This window comes from Typopeltis vanoorti, chromosome 3 (assembly GCF_054136105.1).
Source record: "Typopeltis vanoorti isolate ZY-2024b chromosome 3, IOZ_Tvanoo_1.0, whole genome shotgun sequence".
Lineage (NCBI taxonomy): Eukaryota > Metazoa > Arthropoda > Arachnida > Uropygi > Thelyphonidae > Typopeltis > Typopeltis vanoorti.
In genome coordinates, this window is record NC_143551.1 from 44,865,819 (window position 1) to 44,892,713 (window position 26,895).

A 26,895-nucleotide genomic window follows, 5' to 3' on the forward strand; every position below is an offset into this window, starting at 1 on the left:
TGCTGATTCGAATTCTGCCATATTCAATTGTGATTGTCCTTAGATGGTAGATGAATCTTATTACCCATTGTAGAACCACCCACCCACCCACCCCCATTTGAGTGGTTTGAAAAAATAATTAAAAAATAAGTACTGTAGGTTTATAACTTTTAATGAATGGGAAACAGATACAAAAATTCATGGATGTGCATATTAACATGTAATTGTTTTACATTTACTGGTAATTAGTAATTACAGTAGCATTGTCAGCATAGTCACCTGTTATCTCCATTAAAGAGAAGTGAAATTAGAGGTTAGCAAGTTTCATATACAAGTTTTTTTTCCTTCCACATTAACTGGTCATGGCAAAGCATGCAACTGTTAATTGTTCAATCTATGAGTTATAATAGGCAAACAAGCAAATACAGGATTCAAAACTTCATAATTTCAGACTGCTACATTGTTTGCTGTACAGTGATCTATAACTTATGGATGCAGGGTGCATACAGTCGGTACTCATTAGCATGAAATTTGGGATGATCTTCTTCTTCAGCTAGCTGAACGTCTACGGTTCTTTGCTGCATGTTTCTTTCATTCCAGTTCTGGATTCCCATCCCAATTGTCTTTTTGGATATTATTCTCCCAATGTATCTGCAGTCTACCTCTGGGTCACTTTCCATCAGGCTTCATCTTAATGCTGTTTAGCCATTCTTTCCTCACCCATTCTTTTCACATTTCCAAGCTATCTCAATCTGCATGCTCGAATCTTATCAACTAGAAATGGGGATCTATAGAGTTCATATAGTTCTTGATTATGTCTTCTCCATTCACCTGTTCTGTTATCTCTTTTACACTTCCATAGACTTTTCTGAGGATTTTATTTTCGAAGATCTGCAATACTTCTGCAGCTTGTCTGTTAAGCTTCAGGTTTCTGCTCCATATAGAACAATAGGTCTAATGATTGTCTTGTATATTTCTGTTTTAATTCTGCTTGGTAGAATTTTGGAAGATAATAAATTATGTAGTGAATGATAAGATCTATTGGAGGCATGTGTTCTATCTTTTATTTCTGTACTAATTATCTCCAGTGTTCCAAGATATTTGAAGAAGATGGCACATTTCAGGTTATCAATGGTAAAATGGTTATTTTCCCCTTGATTGTGATTTCTATATATATTTAAATATTCAGTTCATTTTTTATCTTGATTATAATCCTAGTTTTTCAGCAGCAGTTTTGAGGACTCTTCTGTGGGTGCATGTGCATCAATAAAAGTTATCTTGAACCACTTTGCGTATACTCTTAGCTTGCTTATTATTTCATTAAAAGCTACAAATTTAATCAGATGATTAAAATTTTTTCGTAATGATGAAACCTGTTCCAAATTCATGTTTATCAGAGTTGTTTCTATAAGAAAGTAGCGAAAGGTTCTCTTTCTTCAAATTTTCTTCTTGTGTCTATCATGTCTCTTGTATTGCTATATCCATTTAATTCATGTATGATTTCTTGAAATGCTTCACCTCTGTACAAGCTTCTCACATTCCATTATCCTATTTGTAAACCATTATTCCAAGACCTAAATTGCTATCAATATAAGCCCATTCAGTGAAGATTTCTTGGTACATGTTCTGTGAATAGTTGACCTCAATCCCCAACCTGGAGGACCAGGGCTCTACTCACCTGTAACCTGTCCATCTTGGGAGGTCCTACTGGTAGGAATGATACCATCTGTATAGCTCACAAGATCATTGAAATGTGCACACCCCATGACAAAGTGGAGACACCATTTGGGTGGGGGATTTAATTTAGGAACAGTAGGAATATTTTATATTAGGATGGTTTATTATAGTGAATTTTTTAATTTTATTTTATTTATTTATTTTTAATGTGAATCCTTTTCAGGGAAGGTTGTGTAAACCTATGGTACCTTAGTGTTAGTACCATTAATTGCTAATGTTAGATAATTCAGAAACCAAACATGAAACTTTTCAAGCCACTTCAGACCTCTAATAAGCAGGTGATGGTCTCATGCTGGGTACTGAAATTCACCATTCATCTGTCATATAAAAACATTCACAAACATCAATATCTGCAGTGGGATTCAAAGCCAGAACCTGTCGATTGGAGAGCAAGTTGTACTGTATTATGAACAGGGATAGGATATGTCATAGTGAGTGACAATACTACCATATAAATCTTTGCGATCTGGAAGGCTAAATGGGTACCTGTAGCTCAAAAAAGTAAAAATAAAATAATAATAAATAAGTTGCAGGATGAAAATAGATACTAAATTTTAGAAACTTTTTTTAGTAACCTGTTCATATTAAACTTGTTCAACTTAGGTCATATTTAAAATGGTTTGTTTATGAATGTTAAATAACCTTAGCTATGCATAGCAATCAAATTTCACGAACCATCTTACTTACCATCAGCTAGCATCCATGTGGCAACTCCAAAATATATAGGTAGGTAATTTATGATTTTTTTTTTAATGTTATCATTCTTTCTTTTATGTTATTATTATTTTATGATATTCTTCACTTAAATTTTATATTATCTTTTGATTTGAAAATAAATGAACACAAAAATAAGTAACCAAAGCACTCTTAAAGCCATTGTGAGTTGAAGTTTACTTTGATTTCAAAACACTGTGACATGTACTATATATTTACATGTATAGATATGTATTTTATATACATCCCGGAGTATATATTCATCTCTGTATGTATCAATCCACAAAGTGTATGTACAATTTATGTACATCCTACTTACAATTGGAGACTAAAAAGGGGCTTAAGACATTCTTCTGGGATAGCCATATAGACTTCATGAGCACATTTGTTTATAGCAGGTGCTTCTTAAAGTTTTTGAGGCTGCAGAACCTAAATAAAAATATTTTTTCATGGAACCCCTATGAAAATTTTCATAAATAATCATTGGAACGGAATTATGATAATGAATTACCTGAAAACTATTTTAATCAAGAAAACGATGATACATAATGTTACACATAATGAAATAATATTCCTGTTTTAGAAATAAGTCAGTTTACTAAAAATTTGTATTTTCCCCAATCACTGAAGTTGTTTTTTTCCTGAAACTACATCTAATACAAATTGTAAATGTCTCTGTGCTCTGGGAAACTCCTATAGTTTTTGTGGAACCATATGATTCCACTGAATAAAATTTAAGAAACATTTTTCTAGAGCTAAACATCAGAAGTTTAAGATACTGCTGGAATTGATGTTCTGGCCAGCCTTATCTGGATATGCCAAACTTTGAAGTCCAGTAGGTCTTCCACATGCTTGCAATCAAATAGCAACCAAATCCTTTGCATAAACTTCATATTGGTGGGCCTGATAATGCTGATACATAGTGCTGATAGCTAGCAACCATTAGACCAGTATACTGTCCAAGACTGATCTAATGTAAGTATTGATCGAAGTGCAACATCCACAACCCTCAGAGGAATGCCAAGCATCTCTGGTACTTGGCATCACTAATTGGTAATTACTTAAAAAAATTAAAAACTTCAATGAAGTAAATTTATTAGCTGTAAAATTTTCACTTATATATCATTGAATCATTCATGGTACTGGATGTAAGATTTATGTTCTTCATGTTTGGATGGCTTCAGATCTGCCAGACTGTCCAAAGTAAGACAAACCACAGGAGCATGGGATCTGGTAGACACCTGGAAGATTGAGTGGAGAAAGTTTCTCTTTAGTTGAAGAAAGGAAGATAAAAATCTTCCTGATAGGACAAAGGATACTGCAATGTTAATAGGTTTTAGAACTTTAGTTATACATTCAGAAATCTCTTTAATATAAGGGAGTGGAATCCGAGTGATATCTTCAGGAGAGAGAGAAGTTGTCTGAAGCTGTTAAAGACTTTTTTAATAACAGATTCGTTAAGCCATTTTTCATAAAAGCAAATTTGATATAATTCAATTCTTGTTGTTAAGTCTTCAGTGGAACATATATTATGAGCACGATGCTTTTCCAATCTTTTGACTGTGATGATGAGAATTAGCATGGATATAACCCGGTATGAGTCTCTTTTTCTAAAAGCTAGCAATTGTAAACTACCATCTGGTTGCCGAATAATTAAAATATCTAAAAAAAGCTAGTTGATTTTTTTGTTTTTGTTTTGTTGTTGTTGTTGTTCTAAACTAAACTGAATTCTCAGATGAATAATTTATTTTTGAAACAAATAGCTTTAAATCTGAAGATGAACCTTTCCATATTGCAAATATATCATCTGCATATCTTGTACCATACTGTAGGTTTAGGAGAAAAATTTTTAAGAAGACAATCATCAAATTGCTCCATGTAGTAATTGGTAAGGGTAGGAGAAATAAGACTGCCCATGGCTATTCCTTCAACTGTTAGTATAATTTGTCTTGTCTTGTACACTGAAATAACCAGAATGGATTACAAAGTCAAAACGTTTGATATCAGAAGGAAAACAAAAGTATAGTACCCCCCCCATCTGCAGTTTCAGTTACCCACAGTCAACCCTGGGTCCAAAAATATTAAATGGAAAATTCCAGAAATAAACTATTCATAAGTTTTAAATTATACTCCAGTCTGAGTAGCAGACTGGAGTACAATTTCGTACTGTCCTGCTCCTTCCTGCCTGGGACATGAATCATCTCTTTGTCTAGTGTATCCACACTGTACTGCATATGCTAGCCATCTAGTAGTAGCAGCCATTAGTAGCATCTCAGTTATCAGCTGTCGTGCTATTGCAGTGCTTGTGTTCAAGTAATAACCCTTATTTTACTTAATAATGGCCTCGAAGTGCAACAGTAGTGATGCTGGCAATTCAGATATGTCAAAGGAAGACCATAAAGCGCTTCCTTTAATTGAAAAGGTGAAAGTTCTCAATTTCATAAAGAAAGAAAACAATTGTATGCTGAGATTCCATTCAAAACAGTATATTGTTATAATTATCCTATTTTATTTTTAATTATTGTTGTTAATTCCTTACCATTTATAAATTAAACTTTTATTATAGGTATGTATGTATAGAAAAAAACATAGTGTGTGTGTGTGTGTGTGTGACTATCTGTTATATTAACTCGAAATTGGGATATGCTCATAATTTTATATACTGACTTAGATCCGAGAGTTAGAACACGCAATTAAATTTATTCACAACACAACATGTTTTGTCAGAAGACCGAGTTCTTCAGGCATTAAGAAACACAGAAAGCAAATAAAAAACACTATAAAGAAACATTGTGTCATTGAAATTCAACTAATATAAACTTCAGTTAACTTTGAACTGGAGCTACAGTCCATATTAAAGTTCTATTGTTAGGCATCTGTGTGCGTGACTTCATGAGTGCACCAGTATCTGATAGCAGAGCTGAATGAGTCCGTTAAATTGTAACTAAGGTTACTGTTTATATGATGAGAGTCCATAACAATTTCCTTAGACTCGACTATGCAGCATTCTACCTCGTCGTGGCATATATGAAGGTTTGAAGTTGTCCAGTTTATCTCATGTTGGTGGCCTTCATTATTTGTGTTTACTGAAAACATGATATGGCTTGATAGGGCACTTGCTCTAGTTATTTTGTAGGCAATGTCTCTCTGGTGTTCTTCGAGGCGTAGGAGGATGGATTTCTCATCTGGCCATTGTATGGCTTACCACAGTCGCACATAATTTTGTACACTCCTGGGAACTGTAGATGGTGGTGAGCTGGTTTGTGTTTGCTTATAATTGATCTTAATTTGGGAAGAGTAGAGAAGCATGTTTTAATGTTAAACTTTCTTAAAATTCCTCATAGTTTCTTGTAGAGCGAGCTGATGTATGGTAAGGAGATATAACCTTTGGGCTGTCCAGTGTTTCTGAGTTGTTTTGATGGTGGCAGTATAGATGCTTGTTAATAGTTTTTGAAGAGTGACCATTAGTCGTCAAGGTTCTTTTTAGATGTTGTAGTTCATTTTTTAGCTCTTCATCATCTGACAATACAGATCTGGCACGATGCACTAGAGTTGAGATGATACCCACTTTCTGTGCTGGATAGTGATGTGAAGATGCATGCAGGTGTCTATCAGTGTGAGTAGATTTTCTAAAGATGGAGATTTTTATGAAATCAGATGTCTTGGTAAATTTTACATCCAGAAAAGGAAGAGATCCATTTTCTTCAACCTCCATGGTTAATTTGATGTCTTGGTGGAAGTTGTTTAAGTGATCTAAAAAAGTATGAAGATTATCAGTACCGTGTTCCCAGATAAGGAATATGTCATCTACATATCTCAGCCAGACTTTTGGCTTAAGAGTAGATGAGGAGATTGCCTTTTGTTCGTAGTCTTCAAAAAAGATGTTGGCTAGTATTGGGGATAGGGGGCTATCCCCAATACTAGCCCATTGCTAATCCTTTATTTTGTCTGTAAATTTTCCCCTCAAATTGAAAGTAGCCAGAGTTTACACAATGTAATAGCAGAGAAAACATCTTTTTTGAAATCTTGTTGCTTGAAATATCGAGAACGTCTTGAGTTTGGTTAAAAATCTTTAGAATAACAAGGACATCATTATCCTACAAGCTGATAAGGGAAACGCAACTGTAGTTCTAAATAAAACAGATTACTGTGACAAAATCTCAGCATTATTAGAGTCAGATACATACTCGGAAATTGAAAGAGATCCAACAAGAGAGAGATATATAACAAAACGAATATTCTCCTACAAAAAACCATGGAGCTTCCACAAAACATATGCCTTTCTGTTCGTTCTTTATGTCCACTCATTCCAAGGTTATACAGTCTCCCAAAGATACACAAAGAAATTTTCCAATGAGACCTATTGTGGATAGTATTGACGCACCTACCTACCTACCGGTTATCTAAATATCTGGCATCATCCTTAAAAGGTTTTGCAGGAATATCTCCTTCATATATCAAAAACTCAACTGACTTCGTCTCTAAAATCAAGAATTTAAAACTCAAGTCTTCAGATATCATGGTGAGCTTTGACGTAGTTGCTCTCTTCACAAACATTCCAACTCAAGAGGTTCTCGATATTTTAAGCAACAAGATTTCTAAAAAGATGTTTCCCTGTTATCACATTGTGTAAACTCGGGCTACTTTCAATTTGAGGGAAAAATTTACAGACAAAATAAAGTATTAGCAATGAACATCTTTTTTTGAAGACTACTAACAAAAGGCAATCTCCTCATCTACTCTTAAGCCAAAAGTCTGGCTGAGATATTATTATTATTATTATTATTATTATTTTGACACCTCCAGGGAGTCCACAGACTCATCGAGGGAGAGTGTGCCGACAGCATCGAACGATTGGCTCCCTTCCAACTACTAACCGCGCTCAAACTTACTTAACTGAGCCATTAGTAGCAGAGGCTCTACCAATCGACCAACCTTTGCCGGATATGTAGATGGCATTCCTTTTCTGGGAACATGGTACTGATAATCTTCACACTTTTTTAGATCACTTAAACAACTTCCACCAAGACATCAAATTAACCATGGAGGTTGAAGAAAATGGATCTCTTCCTTTTCTGGACGTAAAACTTACCAAGACATCTGACTTCATAAAAATCTTTATCCTTAGAAAATCTACTCACACTGATAGATACCTGCATGCATCTTCACATCACTATCCAGCACATAAAGTGGGTATCATCTCAACTGTAGCACATCGTGCCAGATCTGTACTGTCAGATGATGAAGAGCCAAAAAATAAACTACAACATCTAAAAAGAACCTTCACGAGTAATGGCTGCTCTCCAAAAACTATTAACAAGCATCTGTATCGCCACCATCAAAACAACTCAGAAACACAGGACAACCCGAAGGGTTATATCTCCTTACCATACATCATCTCGCTCTCCAAGAAACTATGAGGAATTTTAAGAAAGTTTAACATTAAAACATGCTTCTCTACTCTTCCCAAATTAAGATCAATTATCAGCAAACACAAACCAGCTCACCACCATCTACAGTTCCCAGGAGTGTACAAAATTATGTGCGACTGTGGTAAGCCATACTATGGCCAGACTAAGAAATCCATCCTCCTACGTCTCGAAGAACACCAGAGAGACATTGCCTACAGAAGAACTAGAGCAAGTGCCCTGTCAAGCCATGTCATGTTTTCAGTAAAGACAAATAATGAAGGCTGCCAACATGAGATAAACTGGACAACAACTTCAAACCTTCATATATGCCACGACGAGGTAGAACGCCGATAGTCGAGTCTAAGGAAATTGTTATGGACCCTCATCATATAAACAGTAACCTTGGTTACAATATACGGGACTCATTCAGTTCTGCTATGAGATACTGGCGCACTCATGAAGTCACATGCGTACAGATGCCTAACAAGAGAACTTTATCACGGACTGTAGCTCCGGTTCATATTTAACTGAAGTTTATATTTGTCGAATTTCAATAACACTGTTTCTTTATAGTGTTTTTTATTTACTTTATGTGTTTCTTAACGCCTGAAGAAGTCGGTCTTCTGACGAAACATGTTGTGTTGTGAATAAATTTAATTGTATGTTCTAACTCTCGGATCTAATATCTCGGTTCTAACTCTCGGGTCAGTATATAAAATTATGAATGTGTGTGTGTGTGGGGGGGGGGGGGGGGTTCAGTACTATCCAAGGTTTCAGGCATCCATGGGGGAGCTTGGAACATATCCCCTGCAGATAAGGGGAACAGACTACTGTATCTTCTAATGGAAGGTTCGAAAAAGTGATACTACATCAAGACTAAATAAAATATCTGATGATTCTAAATGTAGATTACAAACTTTTGTTTTAAAATCTACATTTAGGGAGTTCTTGATGTGAGAACTAATTTTCCAGTAAATGAAGATAACATAGACAAGTATTTAGAAACTTTATATGTGGGACAGCTGACTGGTCTTAATGGAATACTTAGTTTATGAATCTTGGGAAGACTGTGTAATCTAGGTGGATAAACATGAAAAAACATTTAGTTTTTTCTTTCTTTAATTCTTCATCCAAATTGGAAATATTATCAATCAATCAATTTATTTACTTTATTAACCCCTTAATGTACCAATTAAAGATCAGAAAGTGACCGTTTTTCTGCCATTTTTTTGGGCGAGGGTGATTTGCTGGATTGATTATTTGAAAAATAATGATGAATTTGTGCAAACACAAACAAAATAGCTGATACACGCTGTTGGCAACTTGTCTGAAAGGAAATAGGCACAAGATTGTCTAGTGTCTATATTCGGTTGTATTTATATGTGAAACCAAAATTCAAAATCAATTTTGGTGCAATAAATAAAAGATGTGTCACAGACGTCTTTGTATGTTAAGGGGTTAACTTGGTCAGGTCAGATCAATTGAGAGGGGTAGTAGAGAAATCACAGAGTATTAGTCTGCGTAAGTAATGATAAAATAATTCTTTTTTTATAGAATTAAGTGCTTTGAATTCTGATGGGGGGGGGGTAGGTTAGAAAGTGGCAGTTTTGCTTTCAGAAGAATCATGCTGATTGAAAATGAACTTTGTTGACAGTCTCAGGAGAAATTAAATTCTATCAAATCTGATTTTACGAAGAAAGACTTGAATGAATCTTTTATTAAGAAGGCCTTTAGATAACCGCTCTCAAAATTTCCTGATATCACTCATGAATCCAAGTGATATCTATCACTCGAATTCCACTCCCTTATATTAAAGGGATTTCTGAACATATAACTAGACTTCTAAAACCTGTTAATATTGTAGTTTCCGTTCATCTTATCAGGAAGATTTCTACTTTCCTTTCTTCATCTAAAGAGAACTTTCTCCACTCAACCATCTAGTTGTTTACCAGATCCGATGCTCCTGTGGTTTGTCTTACTTCTGGGAAATCTACAGCCATCTGTTGTGAAGAACATAAATCTTGCATCCAGTACCACAAACTGAATGGTCTGGCCTAGCAGAACATTCCTGATTTTTTTAAAAAAATAATTGGGAATTTTACTGATCATCCATTGTCCTATTAATGCTATAGTGGCACTTTTTGAAAATGTGTTTTAATTGTAATTTTATGTTGTGTTCCATTATCAGTGTACTGAGAATGGCTATGATACATAGGCAGAAATTTTACAGCTAATAAATTTATTTCACATAAGGTTAAGTTTCCATCTTTAATTTTTCTAAGTATGTCAACTTATTACCTATATTTAAAGCAGCTAAATGATTTGAATGCCCAATGTAATATAGTAAATTCCATTATTTGAAGTTTGTTGTGGCTATTTTTTCTCTAATTTCATGCAGCACACAATATGAGTGATGTTTTCAAAATTATGTCAGATGTGGAGAGCATGAGAAATGAAACAAAGCAATGACAGCACAGTGGTAGAAAACATTCAAGAGGAATGTGATCAGGAGTACAGATCAATATTTTATGTAGAAAAGCCATCAGAAACCTTGTTGGAAGGCAGCTGGAGATATATATAGATATATATGGATAGATATATTTTTATAAAGAATTGAATGACTAGAACCGAGATTTAAGTAAAAAGGTTTTAATATAAAAACACGACTAATTTATTTATATATATATATATATATATATATATATATATATATATATATATGGATAGATATATACATAAACTCTTCTAAATGCAGATGGCATGAGGGTTACAGACACAGAAGAGGTTGTTCAACTAATAAGTGCCTATTTTGTTAAAAACTATCAACCTACATGATATTGAGCTCACTGCCACCTCTTCACTGGATGAAGAAACTCAGGTATATGAGGACGAGGTATTAGAGTTGTTTGCACAATCTGAATAAGAATTTGGCAATAGGGACTGATGGGATATCAGCACATGTGCTAAAAGAGTGTTCAGCTGAACTGGCAATTCCTTTGACCAGGCTGTTTAATATGAGTCTCAGAACAGGAAAGATTCCGCAGGAATGGAAGGAATGTATGGCAATTCCATTGCACAAGGGTGGTGCAAGACTGATGTATCCAACTATCAACCAATTATCTCAAGGGTGGTGGTGGTGGTGATGATTTTGGAAAAATTGGGTAGGGCCTGCATTCAGAAATGGGTTGACAGTGAATCTCTACTTTGCAATGAACAACATGGGTTTACTAAGGGAAGGTGATGTTTTAGCAACTTGCTCACATTCTAAAACAATGTTATCATTGAACTAGACAAGGGGAATGGATACACCATGATACTTTTGGAATTTGCTAACGCTTTTGACAGAATACAGCATGGTAGACTGTTGCATAAATTGGAGAATATGGGTTTGGGTTATAGAATATTAGCATGGATAAGAGGATGGCTCTCTGATAGATATGAAAAAGTAGTAGATGGGGGAATGTGACTCGCAAGGTTTAAGGTAACAAGTTGGTGTACAACAAGGATCAGTGCATGGTCCACTGATATTCAATCTGTACGTTAATGATATTGCGAAGGATTTGACAAGAGATTTACAGCTATTTGTGATGATGCAAAGGTAGGTAGGGTAATCAGGAATGCTGCTGATATGCAGTACTTGCAGAATGATTTGAATGGGCTGGAATTGTGGGAATGGGAAAATGGATGTCAGTTCAGTGTCAGTAAATGTAAAGTCATTCACTTCAGCATGATTAAATATCCAATGTCATATTATATTGGTGGGATTATTCTTGAAGAAACTGATGAGGCTAGGGATCTTGTTGTGTTAGTAGATAGGAAGTTAAAGTTCAGGGCCCATATAGCAAAGATTGCAAATACATTTCAAAAGACAATTGCAATGCTCAAACGAATGTTCACATGTAAAGATAAAGATGTCATTTTGCTTCTTTATAAGGCCTTGATAAGACCTCACTTGGACTATGGTGCACAGGTCTGGTCTCCCGGTTACTGTTGTGATTCTGATATATTGGTTACTGTTGTGATTCACTGATTATGAAGACAGATTGAGAATCTGTAGACTACAGACACTAGCAAACAAGAGAAAGAGGGGTGATATGATTGAGACTTACAAACTTCTGAAACAGTCATACAGGATTTCAATTGATAGAAGGTGGTGAAATGACGAGGGCATCCTTGGAACCTAAGAATGAATGCCACAATGGGGATTGGTGAGGGCTATATTTTTCTCTTGTAGGGTGGTGTGTGATTGGAATGGATTGCCATTGGATGTTGTGAGAGCAAGCAATGTTGAATAAATTCAAGAATAAGTATGGTAGCTGGTTCATATAGGATGTGTCCTCACTGGATGAGTCCCTGACTCCCTGGAGGTCTCTCTTAATAATAATACTCAAATATGGGGAAATATCAGAATGGGGAACTGGACAATGAGACTTATTTGTGAATACGGTCCCACAGAAGGTTTCTACTAAAGTAGAAGTGGAGAAATTTTTTGAGGCTTTAGAGAAAGCAACTGACATAATGAAAAATTGGTCCTTGTCGGGGATCTAAATAGCAGAGTAGGAAATGATTGTCAGACATACAAAAATATTTTTAAAAAATTTGGTGAAAAGAGCAAAACAATAATAATACTGGCAAATACCAGTTGGATTTTTGCTCAGGACATGGACCAGTTATTACTAACATCATGTTCCAACATAAAAAATGCACAAATTCACTAGGAGAGAAGAGGCAAGGAATAAGAAAAGACTCATTGACTATGTTATTGTTGATAGTGATGTTTTTTCTCTGGTGCAGGACACTAGAGTGTACAGAGGATTTGAAATTGGAAGTGATCACCATTTAGTCTTGATCAGGATAAAATTGAATTTCATATTGAAAAGAACATGTAAGAAAGTTTTAAAGTGAATAAAGTTTGAGCAGCTCTTAGATGTGAACAGTAGAATAAAATAAACAAATATTATTCAAGAAAAAAATGAAAAAGTTTGAGAACAGGAACCAAACTTGGAGATTCATTTGCAAGCCCTGAAGAAAACATTGATTGATTCAGCCAGAGGGGAATGTGGTGAAGTTGTCTGCAAGGATAGCAAATTCAGAACTTCATGGGAGGACACAGGAAGCTAAAGAGGCAGTGAAGGAAAAGAAGAAAGCGTATCAAAAGTTCCTGGCAAATAAGTCAGCTTGTGCTCTTAGTGAATAGGGACAAGTGTAAGAAAGCTAAACACTGTGTAAAACTACCAAAAAACGGAATGTAAAAATTACAGAGACAAGTGTAAGAAAGCTAAACACTGTGTAAAACTACCAAAGTAAAAGTGATGGGAAGACTTTGGTAAGAACATAGATAATAAATATCAATAAGGTGGCAAGATATTATGGAAGTTGTTGGAAAAGCTCAGAAATGGAAGAAAGATGCTGTAAAAGGAAGTTAGAATTAAACGAGTGCTTTATCATCTCTAAAAGGAATTAGAGATGAAGGTGTCATGAAAACCAGAGAAAAAGATATTCTTGATGTATGGAGTAATTGCTTCGAAAAATTGCTAAATGAAGCAATCAGTGACAGCACAATGGTGAAATGCACTTCAACAAGCATGCAGTCAAGAATACATATCCATACTTGAAGTAGAAAAAGCCTGAAATGTGGAAAGGCAGCTGGAGTAGATATATTCAATGAGAAATGCTAAAGTATAGAGGTATAAAAGTCTTACAGCAGCTGCACTGCATAGTTCAGAAGGCCTCGATAGAGGGACGAATTCCAGATGATTGGAGTAGCACTTTCATAGGATGCATATATAAAAAAGGAAATAAAACTGAATGTGAAAATTACAGAGGCATTTCACTATTGATTGTTCCTGGTAAGATTTATGCAAGTATAAATATGATTGAGAAAAATTGTGGAAGGGAAGCTTGGTGAAGAACAACTGGAATAAGGCTAGATAGAGGCTGTCAGGTTCAGATTTTCACTTTACGAGAAATAATTGAAAAAAATCATGGGAATATAACGAAGATCTCTATTTAAGTTTTGTAGATCTGGAAAAGGCACATGACAAGGTGCCAATAGAAAAGCTATTGAAAACACTACAGTTGTATCGTGTCAGTGGGGCATTATATCATGAAATGCTTAGTCCTTATTTGGATTATAAGTCAGCAGTTAGAATTGAGGGAAATACAGGAAGATGGTTTAATGTTAAATCTGTGCAGATAGGGATGTATATTATCCCCTCTGTTATTCATTACTGACCAAATACTCGACTCCACAGATATGAGAGTCCTGAGAAAGATTAGAGGCATTAACAGATGACATCAATGACAATATCATATTAAAAATGAGGATATTAGGAAAGAACTTGACATTTTCAGCATCCAGGAATTCTTTAGCAGAGCTAATCTCAGGTGGTATGGTCACTTAAACAGAATGGGCGAGGAAAGATTAGCAAAACAAGTGTTCTCTGCCAGGTTGGCAGGAAAACGACCCATCGAAAGAACAACGTATAAGTGGATTGATACGGTACAAAGTGCCTTAGACGATAGAAATATAAGATCTGATAATGTTGGAGTCTTGACCTGTGCACTCCTTGAGGGTACATGTCAGGAATTTGATGATGATGATTTCTCACAATATCATTCTATGTAAAAAATCATAATAAATAAATAAAACCTTGTAAGATATTGAGATTGTAAGATAGATAAAACATTGCAGAGGAATTTTCCTACCGAGTGTTCCTCTTAAGTTTATGTAAGCATACATGAGAAGAGGCTAAAAAAAATTATGACAGAGAAACATGGGGAGACCATGCATCGTTCATGACATAGAGGTTGTTAGGATCAGATTTTCACCTTTTTGATAAATATTTATGAAATCATGGAAATATTTCATAAATAAACATTTATTTAATAGTTAGGATTCAAAAAAGTGCAGAACGATGCATGGACTTTCCTTCATAATGTGAGTTGATGTTAAATCACGTATGAAACAAAGGTGTGCATTGTCTGCACTGTTATTCATCATCTATATGAATCACATTATGAAGGAAAGCAGCACTACCTATGATATCAAAATTGGAGATGTTAATCTTCTATCTTTACTTTATGCAGATGAAGTTATACCTCTAAATATATCTGTTACAAGTCTGCTGGAGTCACTAAATTGAATGACTGCTATAATAAATTTTGCATGAAAATCAGCAATAAAAAGACTATGAAAATAATTAGGAACATAGAAAACATCAACTGCATCCTGAATGAAGCACTCTTGCAGAACAAGTAAAACATTACAGCTCTTTAGGCACCATTTTCATTGAAGATGGCAAATGAAATATGAAAATAAACAACAGTAAAGTTGGGTATGGTGGAAGTCAATTGAATAAATTTATATGGAATAAGAGCGAAATTAATCAAAACAGCTAGCTGTATACAAGAAAGTGGTCAAACCAATTTTAACTTATGGATGTGAGAGCTGGGTTAGAAATAAAATACTTGATCAAAGATAGAGAACACAAACATGAGCATTCTGAGAAAGATTGGGCAGGTGAACAGATGACATTAATGACAGAATCATATTAAAAATTATTATTATCTGATACTTCCAGGGAGGCTACAAAATCTTCAGTTTAAAAGTGAATTGTATGTACTATTAGTGAGAAGCAGCGAATGCAGTATCATAAGTGATTTATTGTAGAACATTTATTACAACTTGCTTTTCAGATCTGTCTGTTTCACCTGGACAGAAATGGAGTCTCCAGGAACACAGAGAATATATTATTACAGTTAGAATTCTTGATGATGAAAGTCATTCTTTTCATTTATCTGAGGTATGATAATTTATCTAAAGTTTTGTGACCCTTTGTTCAAAAAAAAAAAAAATTTAGGATTAATGTTCAAATGCCTTTTTTTTTGCATGTTTCTCATTGTGCACTTTTTTGCAAAATTTTCATTTTTTTCTTTTTTTTAAATCTTTTGCAACTTATTTTTCTTATATTGCTCTATTAATATTTAGAATATGATCAAGCTAAGATGCCCCTGCATCATAGTCAATACAAAAGTAAACCCTCTGTCCAAAAAGAAACCGAACTTTTCGAAAATAGAAGAAACTAGGTGGCGCCACCTGTTGTACCCTTTTGTTGTTGAAAGTGGCAACCTTCATTAGTATCGTGTCAACTATTTATGACATTTGTTTCAATAGAAGCCGAGTTATAGTGCCAAGAGTGACAGTGTGTTTTGCCGAACAGTCGGAAAATGAGTTTCAAACAGAGAGCTTCGATTGACCTTTGTGTTAAACTTGGTAAAAGTTTACTTAAATGCATCGAATGTTTCAAAAAGCATATGGTGATGAATGCTTATCCCATACTCAAGTTTAAGAGTGGTTTAAGCGATTTTAGAGTAGTCGTGCGATGCTTGAGGATGACAAAAGCCGGGCCGTCCAAAAACTGGACTGAGCAAAGTTAACATCCAAAAAGTACATGATTTCATCAAAGAAAACCCGAAATTGTCCATGAGGTTGATTCAAGATGAATTGGGGGTTCCAAAATCAACCGCACAACATTTTGACGAGAGTTTGGACCTTCGTAAATTGAATTTGTGATCAACTTTCGGTCAAGTTGACTGAAAAAATGTATCAAATTGAACACTTGAAGGACCTCATTAAAACCACTCGTAAGGACTTAAACTTTCTTGAAACTATCGTTACTGGTGATGAAATGTGGTGTTTTGAGTATGAGCCCGAAACAAAGTGCCAGAGTGCTGAATGGAAACCACCAGAAGAGGGGTATCCAAAAAAAAAAAAGTCACTTGGAGAAGTCAGAAGTAAAGACAATGCTGATTTGTTTCTACGATTCCAAGGGCATTATCCACAAAGAATTCGTTCCAAATGGTCAACGGTGAGTTTTATCTCGAAGTTTTGAAGCGATCGATATTCATGCCATACGAGAATTCTTCCCAGCTAGTCACTTTTGCACAATAATGCACCATCTCATCATTCTAAATTGTGAGACAGTTTTTGAGCAAAAACCAAGTTTGTGTGTTGGATCACTCACCATATTCACCTTATTTAGCACCCTGTGACTTCTTTCTCTTCCCTCGACTTCATTTGCCGATGAATGGAAAGCGATACGACACCATTGAAAACATTCAAGTGGCAGTAACCACGACCCTCAACAGTATCCCAAAAACCGATATAAAAAAGCTCATTTAATGAATTAATTGACCGTGCCAAACTCTGTATCGAAGATAAGGGAGAGTATAATGATTTGAATAATTATAATTGACCTGCCTTTTATTTTATATCAAAAGTTCGGTTTCTTTTTGGACAGAGGGTGTAGCTGAAAAGACCAGGGTTTTAGTTGAAAATAGATTCCTGTTTTCTCTCACTGTAACAGACTTGTAGTTACCACTGGAGTGGTTTGTTATATTGAATAGTTTGCTATAGTAAATTGTCTTTATGTAGTGCAGTTATGGACCATGGACCTTTGATTGGGACTTTTTTATATCTATTATAGTGAATAATTTTGTTATAAATTGTTTATTATAATGAGAATTGACTGTATAAAGATTATAAATAACAAACTAATGAACAGTACATCAGGTGCTCTGAATATTTAGCAAAATGGAATTGGCAGACATTGATGTAATATCACCAATAAATTATTTAAGAATATTTCACTAGACTTACTGGCGACTCTTCAGAGCATTAATGCAAAGTCATTTGGAACTGTTTCGGACAAGTGTATCATGTACTGTTAAGTGTTTAACAGTACATGATACATGTTCTCGTTATGAGTACATGGTTATTTGAAACAGGAACGTTTAAAATGTATTTATGTTTTAATTTAATATTTGCCTTCAGGTCACATTATTGTAATTCATAACTGTTTCATTTGTATATCACACAGTATTTTGTTTCTAATGAATACCCTCTCAATCTCACTCATGTAGTAGTGTGGGTAAGTCATGACCTCCACATTCTGAAGCGGGCCCCCAGGCCAGGAATTTTGGACGCCCCCCCCCCCCCCCCCCCCCACACACACACCCCACCTGTCGCTCAGGTTAAGGACAATACATTGCTGTACAGTCTCCATGGTTTAGGATCAATTAGTTTAAATGATAACACAAAAGTAATATTTATTTAAAAAACTACTGACATCTACATAATACAAACTAATAATAATATTCAAAATTATTTCAAAGTATATTTTCTAGCTTTTGTCAGTGCAAATCTTGGTAAGTCATGGCCTCCATAATCTGAAGTGGATACCCAGGCTAGGATTTTTGGTGGGATCCCCCACCTGTCGCTCAAGTTAAGGACAACACATTGCTATATAGTTTCCATGGTTTAGGATCAATTAGTTTAAATGATAACACAAAAGTAATATTTATTTAAAAAAATACCGACATCTACATAATACTGTTGGAACGTCTTACCTAACTGACTGTTCCATTTTTGTTGGTTTGTTAATCTTATCTTTACCTCTTTAAATTCCGTTTTTATTCATTAGTTGTTGATTGATGCTCATCTGAATATAAAGAAATTGATATTATACTGCACCACCCTATATTAAGATTAGTCTAAATAATATAGAGTAGTCAATCATCAACTATACTTATATTATCACTTTATCTTCAGGCCGAGGTTATTAATAGCTTTTAAGGCTTCTGCAAAGGTCTGATTAATTTTATGGAAGAATCAGGCAAACACCAAGTTTAACTCAACAAAAGAAAACATTTAATGTGGAATAGTACAATGTATACATTCAGGTATAACTATCTGCAAAAGGTTATCAAATTGAACAATTACAAAAATTCATATTCAGATATTAGTAACTTCTTATTTAGGTTCGAGGATTATGGCTAATGTTGACACTTCTTAATTCTTAAAGCATCAGTAATTCTTTCACATAGTTCTCTCTACTCAATTAGATGAATTAAATCATAAATATAATTGCTCAGTTTAAAGTATTCAGAATAATTACAATCCATTAACTATCAAACATTCATTTTTCAGTTCTTTATGCTCAGTCAATCAAGTTGAGAATAGTTCTTAAAAGTTTAACCTTCTAAATGTTACAATAACTAATCTTATGACAGGCTACACTATATTCTTTCTTAGTCAGCTAACACTTAATAGATCAATATAACTTATTATTTCGAGGGGAAAGTACTTCAGTACATCTAACATCCAACCATTGATTGATATAACATCACAGCTAAGGTCAAAATATATCCAACGGAGTTAACTGTTATAGCTTCACAGATTATAGAAAGGACAACGCTTACCGGATTACTGCTTCTACACATCGAATTCGCATAGGCACATTTGAAATTCTGGTTGACTTTTACTTTATGGCAACACGATTTAAAGAAATCTTCCACTATAATAATTGAATTATAGACACAGAAATACACAAGTCTTGATACACTTGGTTTCAGTTATCTACTAATTCCTTATTTTCTTCTATGTATTAACTTCAGTTCTGCACTATTCTTCCACTAACCATTTGGAATTTATTGTAGTATCAGAACTTCCATAGAAGTAATTCGAAATGCCTATTAATTCCTTGTCCTTTCCTAGTTGATTTACGGCACATATCAACTCCCCTTCTGCCACTCGCTACCAATCTCTATGCTGTCTCTAAGGCTTCCTTCTTCTCTTTTTGTTTTCCAATCAACTACGTTCTCTCTTTCCTGCCAAATCCGGTTTTAACCAGTTCAGCTTATATCAACTGGCTTTTTTCTTTATACACAGTAGCTCACGCTCTCAGCACGAGCTAACTAAAAATAACTCTGTTTCTCCGTCAGCAGCCAATCAAATCCAATGAGTAGAATTCCATAAAATTACTTTCACTTACAGAAATAACAAAAAACAAAACAAAAAAAATCGCAGTTCACATAAGGTACATTTAAATTTATACGCACACAGTTTTTTATAATAATTTCACAGAATAAAGTAAATAAAATGAATGACATTTTTATATAGAATCTTTTTTATTAAAAATACATATCCTAAGATTATATAATTAATTAATAACAAACAAAACTCAAAGCAATTATATGAATAATATATTATAAGCAAGAGACTAATAACAAGTAATATTTACAAGTCTTGCTTATGACATGGTGGATTATGTTAAATATTTTAATGAATTATTATAATATATAAAATATCTTCATTCACAGTTTAACAATACAAACTAATAATAATATTCAAAATTACTTCAAAGTATATTTTCTAGCTTTTGTCGATGCAAATTTATCAATAATGTCAGTAAAATCAACTCGCTTAGCCAAATCATTTTTGATGCACAAAATTGCTATGTGATTAAGTTGTTGTTGGCTACTTGTGCTTCTTTACCATGTTTTCAATGAATTGGCCAGTCTGCTGAAGAAACAGTAATCGGTATTGTGCAAAATAGTTTAATGGCGAGACAGATATCGGCAAATATACCTTGCTGGTTTTTGTGATAAATTGCATTCAGAAGTCTCACCAGACTTGTTTCTGTGCCAAAAACTATCTTATGGATACTTTTAAGGTGAAGAATTTCATTTAATAACTCTTCTGAAAGATCTTTTTCATATATATTCACAAGTTTTGCTGCTTTTGCAATAAGTTGACCATCATCCAAGTTGTGGAAATTTGAAATAGGTGAGAATAATTCACATATATTATCTGCTGTTTCAAACCTTGTTTTTAAATCATTCATAATGAAATCCAATACTGGGTAAATTACAAAAATTTTGAAATCTTCTTCAGGTTCTACAGTAGTTTCTTGATTTTCGCAAAATTGAGGTTGCACACCGATTGCTTAAGCAACTACTTTTGCTTCTTGGATAACTCTTTCCCACGAGTCACGTAAGTGTTGTACCTCTTGCACTAATTCTCTTATAAGTGCGGACTCGACCTCAAGAGATATTCCTTTATTTTGTATAATAATGTTCTTATTGTCAATATTTGCTAATATTTTGTGCCAAAACATTGTCATTAACATACCTTTATAAGATCTGAAATATTTTTCAAGCCTTTAATTGTGTTCGGTGTTGAAGGAGAAAGCGAGATGGGCGAATGAAAACTGCAAACTAAAGTAAATCCTTTCGAATGGGAAGTTCAGAAGAGTAACCATAAGTCTGAAAAAATGGATAATGGATTGGAAACGATTGCAAAAGCTAGTAGTCCCTCTCGGTACACATTCATTCATATTTTATAAAGTTTTTTTTTTATCTTTTGTTAGGCTCACTTAACTGGTCGACCTGACAAGACGGGGCCCCAGGCTAAAGCCCTGTCAGTCCCAGGGCTTTAGTCTGGGGTTTTTCTCAACAATTTTTCTCAACATTTTTTGAAGTATGTTTGTATAAATCTTACATGGAACACTTAGTAGAAAAATTCTTCTATGATTTTTACATTCAGCTTGGTCCCCCCCCCCCCCCCCCACTTTTTTTTTTCTTCTTTTTTTTTAATAGATGGGAGCTATGAGAGCTTTACTCCAATCATCTGGAATTCAACCACCTGACCAAGTCCTCTGAATTATGTAGTGTAGCCAGTGCAAAACTCGTATTTGAGCATTTCTGGTTGAATATCAACTACTCCAGCTTTTTCTACCTCAAGTATTGATGTGTACTCCTGTTTGCATTCCTCTTGCAAATTTTTTACTATTGTTCTGTAACCAATTGTTTTGTTCAGCAGTCTTTCAAATTAATTACTCCAGTCTAGGATATCCTCACCTTCAGTTTTTCACATCACCTTTATGATCTTCAATTCTTTTTATAGTATTCTTTCCTCCATTTCTAAGCTTTTTCACTAGCCTTCAGAAAATTTGCCACCTTCTTGTGACTTTTGTTTTACTGGGTTTTCACATAGATTTGATCCCTTACATATTTCTCTGTATCCTGTTAGGGCATCTGCTGATATTTGTTAGGATCTTTCAGTATGCTTTCTTTTCCAGAAGTGCTTCTGTGACTTCTTGTGTTCACCATGGTGCTCGTAGATTAGAACATCTGCGAAGAAAGATAGTTTGGTTTAACCACCTGCCTCTTTAGATGAATCAATGTCTTCTTCTGATTTTGCCATTGACACTCCAAAATTTGGTCCTTTTTTCAAACTGTTCATTTTTTTTTCAGTAATAATGATTGTATAGGTGAGTGTACAGTTTACCTGTAGAAGGTGATCAACAAACAGTATTAAGATGTAACAGTTTGACAAAACTAGAACAGGATGCAACACAATGCAACAAAACTGCTGCATTGTGTGAAGTGAAAACTAAAGTTTTTAAGGCTATCAGTGTTATACAATGTTGCAGACTTGGCCACTAACAAAAGGTATGGAGTGTTAAGTTAAATGCTATAGAAATAAAGATGTTGAATCTGTTTCAGGCCTCTAAGAATGCCCAAGAGGCAAGTTGTACTGGTGTGGATGTATATTGAAGAAGAGCAAAGAGTATGAAGTTCATATAGTTATTGTGAACTCTAAGAACCCACACACTTCTTACTGTAGAGTTATTATGGGGTTTCTAGAGAAACACAGAAGAGGAAGACATAAGCTGAGATGGAAGGACTATATAAACAAAGTATATTAAAATCCAAGAGATAAAGAGATAATACAGAACAGGAACTGAGTGGTGGACATCTACAGTAGCTACATTGACTTAAATGTTGAAGCCATTTATATTATTTCATCTTCCCTAAGTTTCCCATTTACATGAATATAGATTATAATTAAATAACTTGTGGATTGCTGTTCACTAGCTGGGCAACTGAAACAAGGTGATAGCATGGGATTTATCTCGCTTAATAGGGAAAATCTATTTAATTTCTCATAGCAACAAATTCTCCTCTCTATAAGGTTATGTCACCACCTTACTGGAGAACTAGTTTGCCTGCAAATTGCAAATTCAGAGGTTGAAAGCCACTTCAGATAAGAGGCACATGACCAAATTGCAGCTCACTAGCTACATGCAGCAATGGTATGAAGTTAACATCCTTTTTTAATATAAAACAAATCAATAATTACATGAAAACACAGTACACTCAACGACACTATCTTGAATTTTTTGCTGTGCTTAGCGCCATAGTCTGTTACATGATTTATACCAGTTGATTATTTCTATCCATGTCGTTGTCAGCTAAGCTACTTTGCCTCTTACTCCATTTTGTATAATTAGAATAAAGTAATTTTACAGTATATTTACTACTTCATTTCCTATTTTTTAATTGATTTTACCTATCTTTTAAATACTATTTTATTTTCATTAATAATTGAAATTCTTTGTTATAGTGCCACAAAACATGAAAAACAGATATGAGGAAAAATAGAAGCTTTATGAGTGAATGGGAACAAGATTTTCATTTGCTGATAACAAACAAAAACCATTGTCTTCCTTGTAAAACAATCTTCTTCCAAATTATAAACTTAGTAACTTAAAATGTCATTATGAAATTCTTTAAAATCTGCTCTTCATAATCAACAGACATACCTATCGTCTTTTAACAAAGAAACTGATAGTGCGACTGAAGCCATTTTCTAATATCATGGAACATTAATAAATTAAATTATTTAATTTAATTTAATTAATTTATTTATTAAATGTATAATTGTATATAACATAATAATTTTGAAATCATTGGTTAAGATTACCATGAAAAAAAAAAAAACTGATTGTGGCTCTTGAATCTTCTAGATTCTTGCATGTAGCTTATAATGACATGAAATTTAGCCACTCCTGTTATATATACAGATTGGTTGTTATATATACAACAGGGGTGGGGACTTTTATCTTTTTCTAAGGTTAGCTTATGTAGTTTATCTGTTAATTTTCTTCAGTCTTCTAAGCACACTATTACCAACATCAATCTATCTAAATGTTAGTCTTCCTGTGGGTCTTTGCTTGCCAGAATGGCAAGCAAAGACCCACATCAATCATGTTTTGCTAACCTTTCTTCTCCTATTCTGTTTTAGTGATTGCATCATCTTATATTAGTTTTGCTACATATTATTGAATGCTAAATGCCAATTATTTTCTTAATATATTTTATATGATGGTGCCATTTTTGGCAATTGTTCACTCTCCTGATTTTTCTCTAACTCTGTAGTGTCTCTAGTCTCTGATCAAATTTTATTTTAGCCCACCTCCCAGATCCATAAGTTGAAATAATTAAAACATTGTTTTTAGATATTGCTGGTTTTAGTGTTTTGGGATAATTTCTTATTCCATATAAATTTATTGAGCTGGTTCCTTGTCATACCCAGCTTTGCTTATTCAATTATCTATTTCTAAATTTACCATGTTCACTAAAATTTGTGTAAAATTAGCTGAAAAATTTAACTTCTATAGGCTCTCCATTGAGATTGTTGTTGGCATTTTCCATGTTCTTGCCTATTTTTGAAATTTTTTTTTTTTTATATTGTTGATATTCATGCCAGAATGCTCGAGAAAAATTCTGCAGAAATTCACTAAATTTATTCAGTGAATTAAACTTTAATAAATCTGGTGAATAACAGCAGTATCCTGAGTCCTGAAGAGTGCAACTGAATTTATTTAATAGTAGGATATCATCTTATACAATAAAGAGCTGAGTTGAATAGTTCTAGTTTTGATACATTTTCCTTGAAAGTGTAATATCCATGTAGATGATAATAGTGCAGATAATGTCATCCTTTCTTATGTCCAATTTTGCATTAAATCCCCTACCTGTAATGTATAATTTCCTTCATTCCTGACACACACACACTGAAACAAAAGTCATAGCTTTCGCTGATGATACGATGATAATGATTCGGTGATGCAATGGCTTAAAGTTGGAAGTAACGGCTAACAAAGAACTCTTTAAAATTGCACAGTGGGCATGCGAGAAGAAAGTTACCGTCAACAGCACCAAGTCTAAAGTGCTCCACATTTTACGGAAAAAATCAAAACAATTTTTAATGGTCTTCTTAAATGGGGAAGTTGTCGAGGTAGCCAGTGAGTTAAAATACCTAGGATTTACAATAGATGAAAAATTTACCTTCAGCAAGCACATCTCATATGTTGCCAAAAAAAAGCTTACAAATAGTAAACCTTCTAGCAAATTCAGCAAGGATTAAGTGAGGATTAGGCCAACGAGTGCTGAAAATAATATATTCCGGAACTATACTGCCATTGATATCTTATGCTCCACATGCTGGGAAACATGCACTAAAATCAAAGAAAAAGACAAAAGCTAAACGCCTTATAGCCATACATATTTTTTAAAGAATACAGGACAATATCTTTCAAGGCAGCTTGCATTGTTGCAGCTCTAATACCGATCTGCTTGAAAATACAAGGATTCTCTCTTATGTATGAAGTCACTTCTGGAAGATATAACAAAAATTACAACATTGATCCAGATTGCTACGAATGTCCACTTCACTACAGTAGGTGCCTCCCCCCCCCCCCCAAGCAAAGAGAACATATATTAAGGAGAAGGAAAGCTCTGAAAGTGACGAATTTCATACATACACTGACGGAAGCAAAACCAAAGGGTGTGTCTGTTGTTCTTTCATTGCATATAACAAGCAGTCCATTATACAAGAACTCTGCTTTACACTGCATCTTCTCTGTTCCAACAACTAAGCAGAACTACTTGCTGTAGTTCATTCACTTACATATCTCTGGGAATTAGAACTCAACACCTCTCATCAAGACAGCAACAATTTACCATGATAGTAGAAGCACTATAGATGGCATAGAAAACCAGAACATCCATATAGCGTTAATAGAACAGACAAGAAATCTGATTTGGAATCTCACTCGATCAGGATGAGTTTCCTGCTATCCCAGAAGGGATAGCAGGAAGCGAGAGAGAGCTACTATAAAAACACTTGCAGAAGAAAAAAGCCTAGACTTGTGAGAAGAAGAATGTAAACATCAAAAAATGGATCAACAACAAAAGAATTCTTATCACGCATCAGAAGCAGACTAGCTGAAAAAAACATGCCATTTCTCCAGGTTTAATCACGCTACTAACGGGACATGGAAAACTAATAAGACACTGCTTACACAGATTCCATATCCTGGAATCATCACCATGCATTTGTAGTCCACATCTTCAGCAGACTGTTGATCACATACTTTACAACTGACAGCTACTGGACTCCATCCAGATGTCCCTTAATACAACACATCATTACTTCTGGAGACAAGTGGCCATTGTCAAAACAGAGTCTAATCGAAAATAATTACTCAGAATTAATTAAATTTGCCAATACGATCAACTCCCAGTCATTGTAATGTAACATAAATTACTGATATTGTATGAATTATACAGTGTAAATATATGTATATATAAAAATATAAATATGGATGTAAAAGTTGGAATATGTACATATAGATGTAAAAATATAAATGTACATATGAATATTGGAAATATAAATGTTAATCGGTATTTGGAAGCTACATATAATATATACATTGTATGCAATGGAGTATGTAGGAATAATTACCTCTTGGTACAATTACTATTGGGAGTGGGGGGAAAACACTGTTTTGTATTATATCCTATTTACGTTACAAAATTCTATCATTTTGGATAGCTTTTCTCTTGTAACTTTATTATAGATGTGTTTCAAGATGTGATTTCAAAATTTAAATTTAAATTATATTCCAATGATTTCTTGACTATTTGTCTTAAAGTAACAATCTTATCCTGACAGTATTTGGCCAGAACCCAGCTTATTCTTTCTCTAGTCTCTTGCATTAAATGATACTGGGAAAATTCCATAGGAAAATTTTTCTCTATTCTCATATTCGATTGTAAATTTTCTGTTTAAAGGATGAGCACTATGAAACTGCTTCAGTTATTTTGGAATCCCTTCTAAGTAGCCCTTCTGAATTATATGGTTTAACTAATGTAGCTATAGTATTCTGAGATGGGTATTTTAAAAACTACTCAAATCATATACTTCTCATATACTTCTAAATTAAAAATTCCATATGCATAATCACCTCCCATGGCAGGACTGTGTGATCCTGCCATGGGAGGTGAAGACAAAGCGATTAATTACAGACAAATTTTCTGATGCTGTTACCAAATCCCATTTTCAAACTCTAGTCCTTTCTAC

General features: G+C 34.2%; 1 protein-coding gene across 1 annotated transcript in view; it reads left to right on the top strand.

Moving 5' to 3' along the window:
- The window catches only part of LOC150108089 (nuclear pore membrane glycoprotein 210-like), a 205,633-nt gene that overhangs the window by 161,297 nt on the left and 17,441 nt on the right, over positions 1–26,895 (top strand). Inside the window, exons 8-9 of the mRNA XM_090415973.1 lie at positions 2,374–2,442; positions 15,540–15,646. Coding sequence (XP_090272099.1) covers positions 2,374–2,442; positions 15,540–15,646 — 176 coding nt within the window. The remainder of the gene's footprint in view (positions 1–2,373; positions 2,443–15,539; positions 15,647–26,895) is intronic.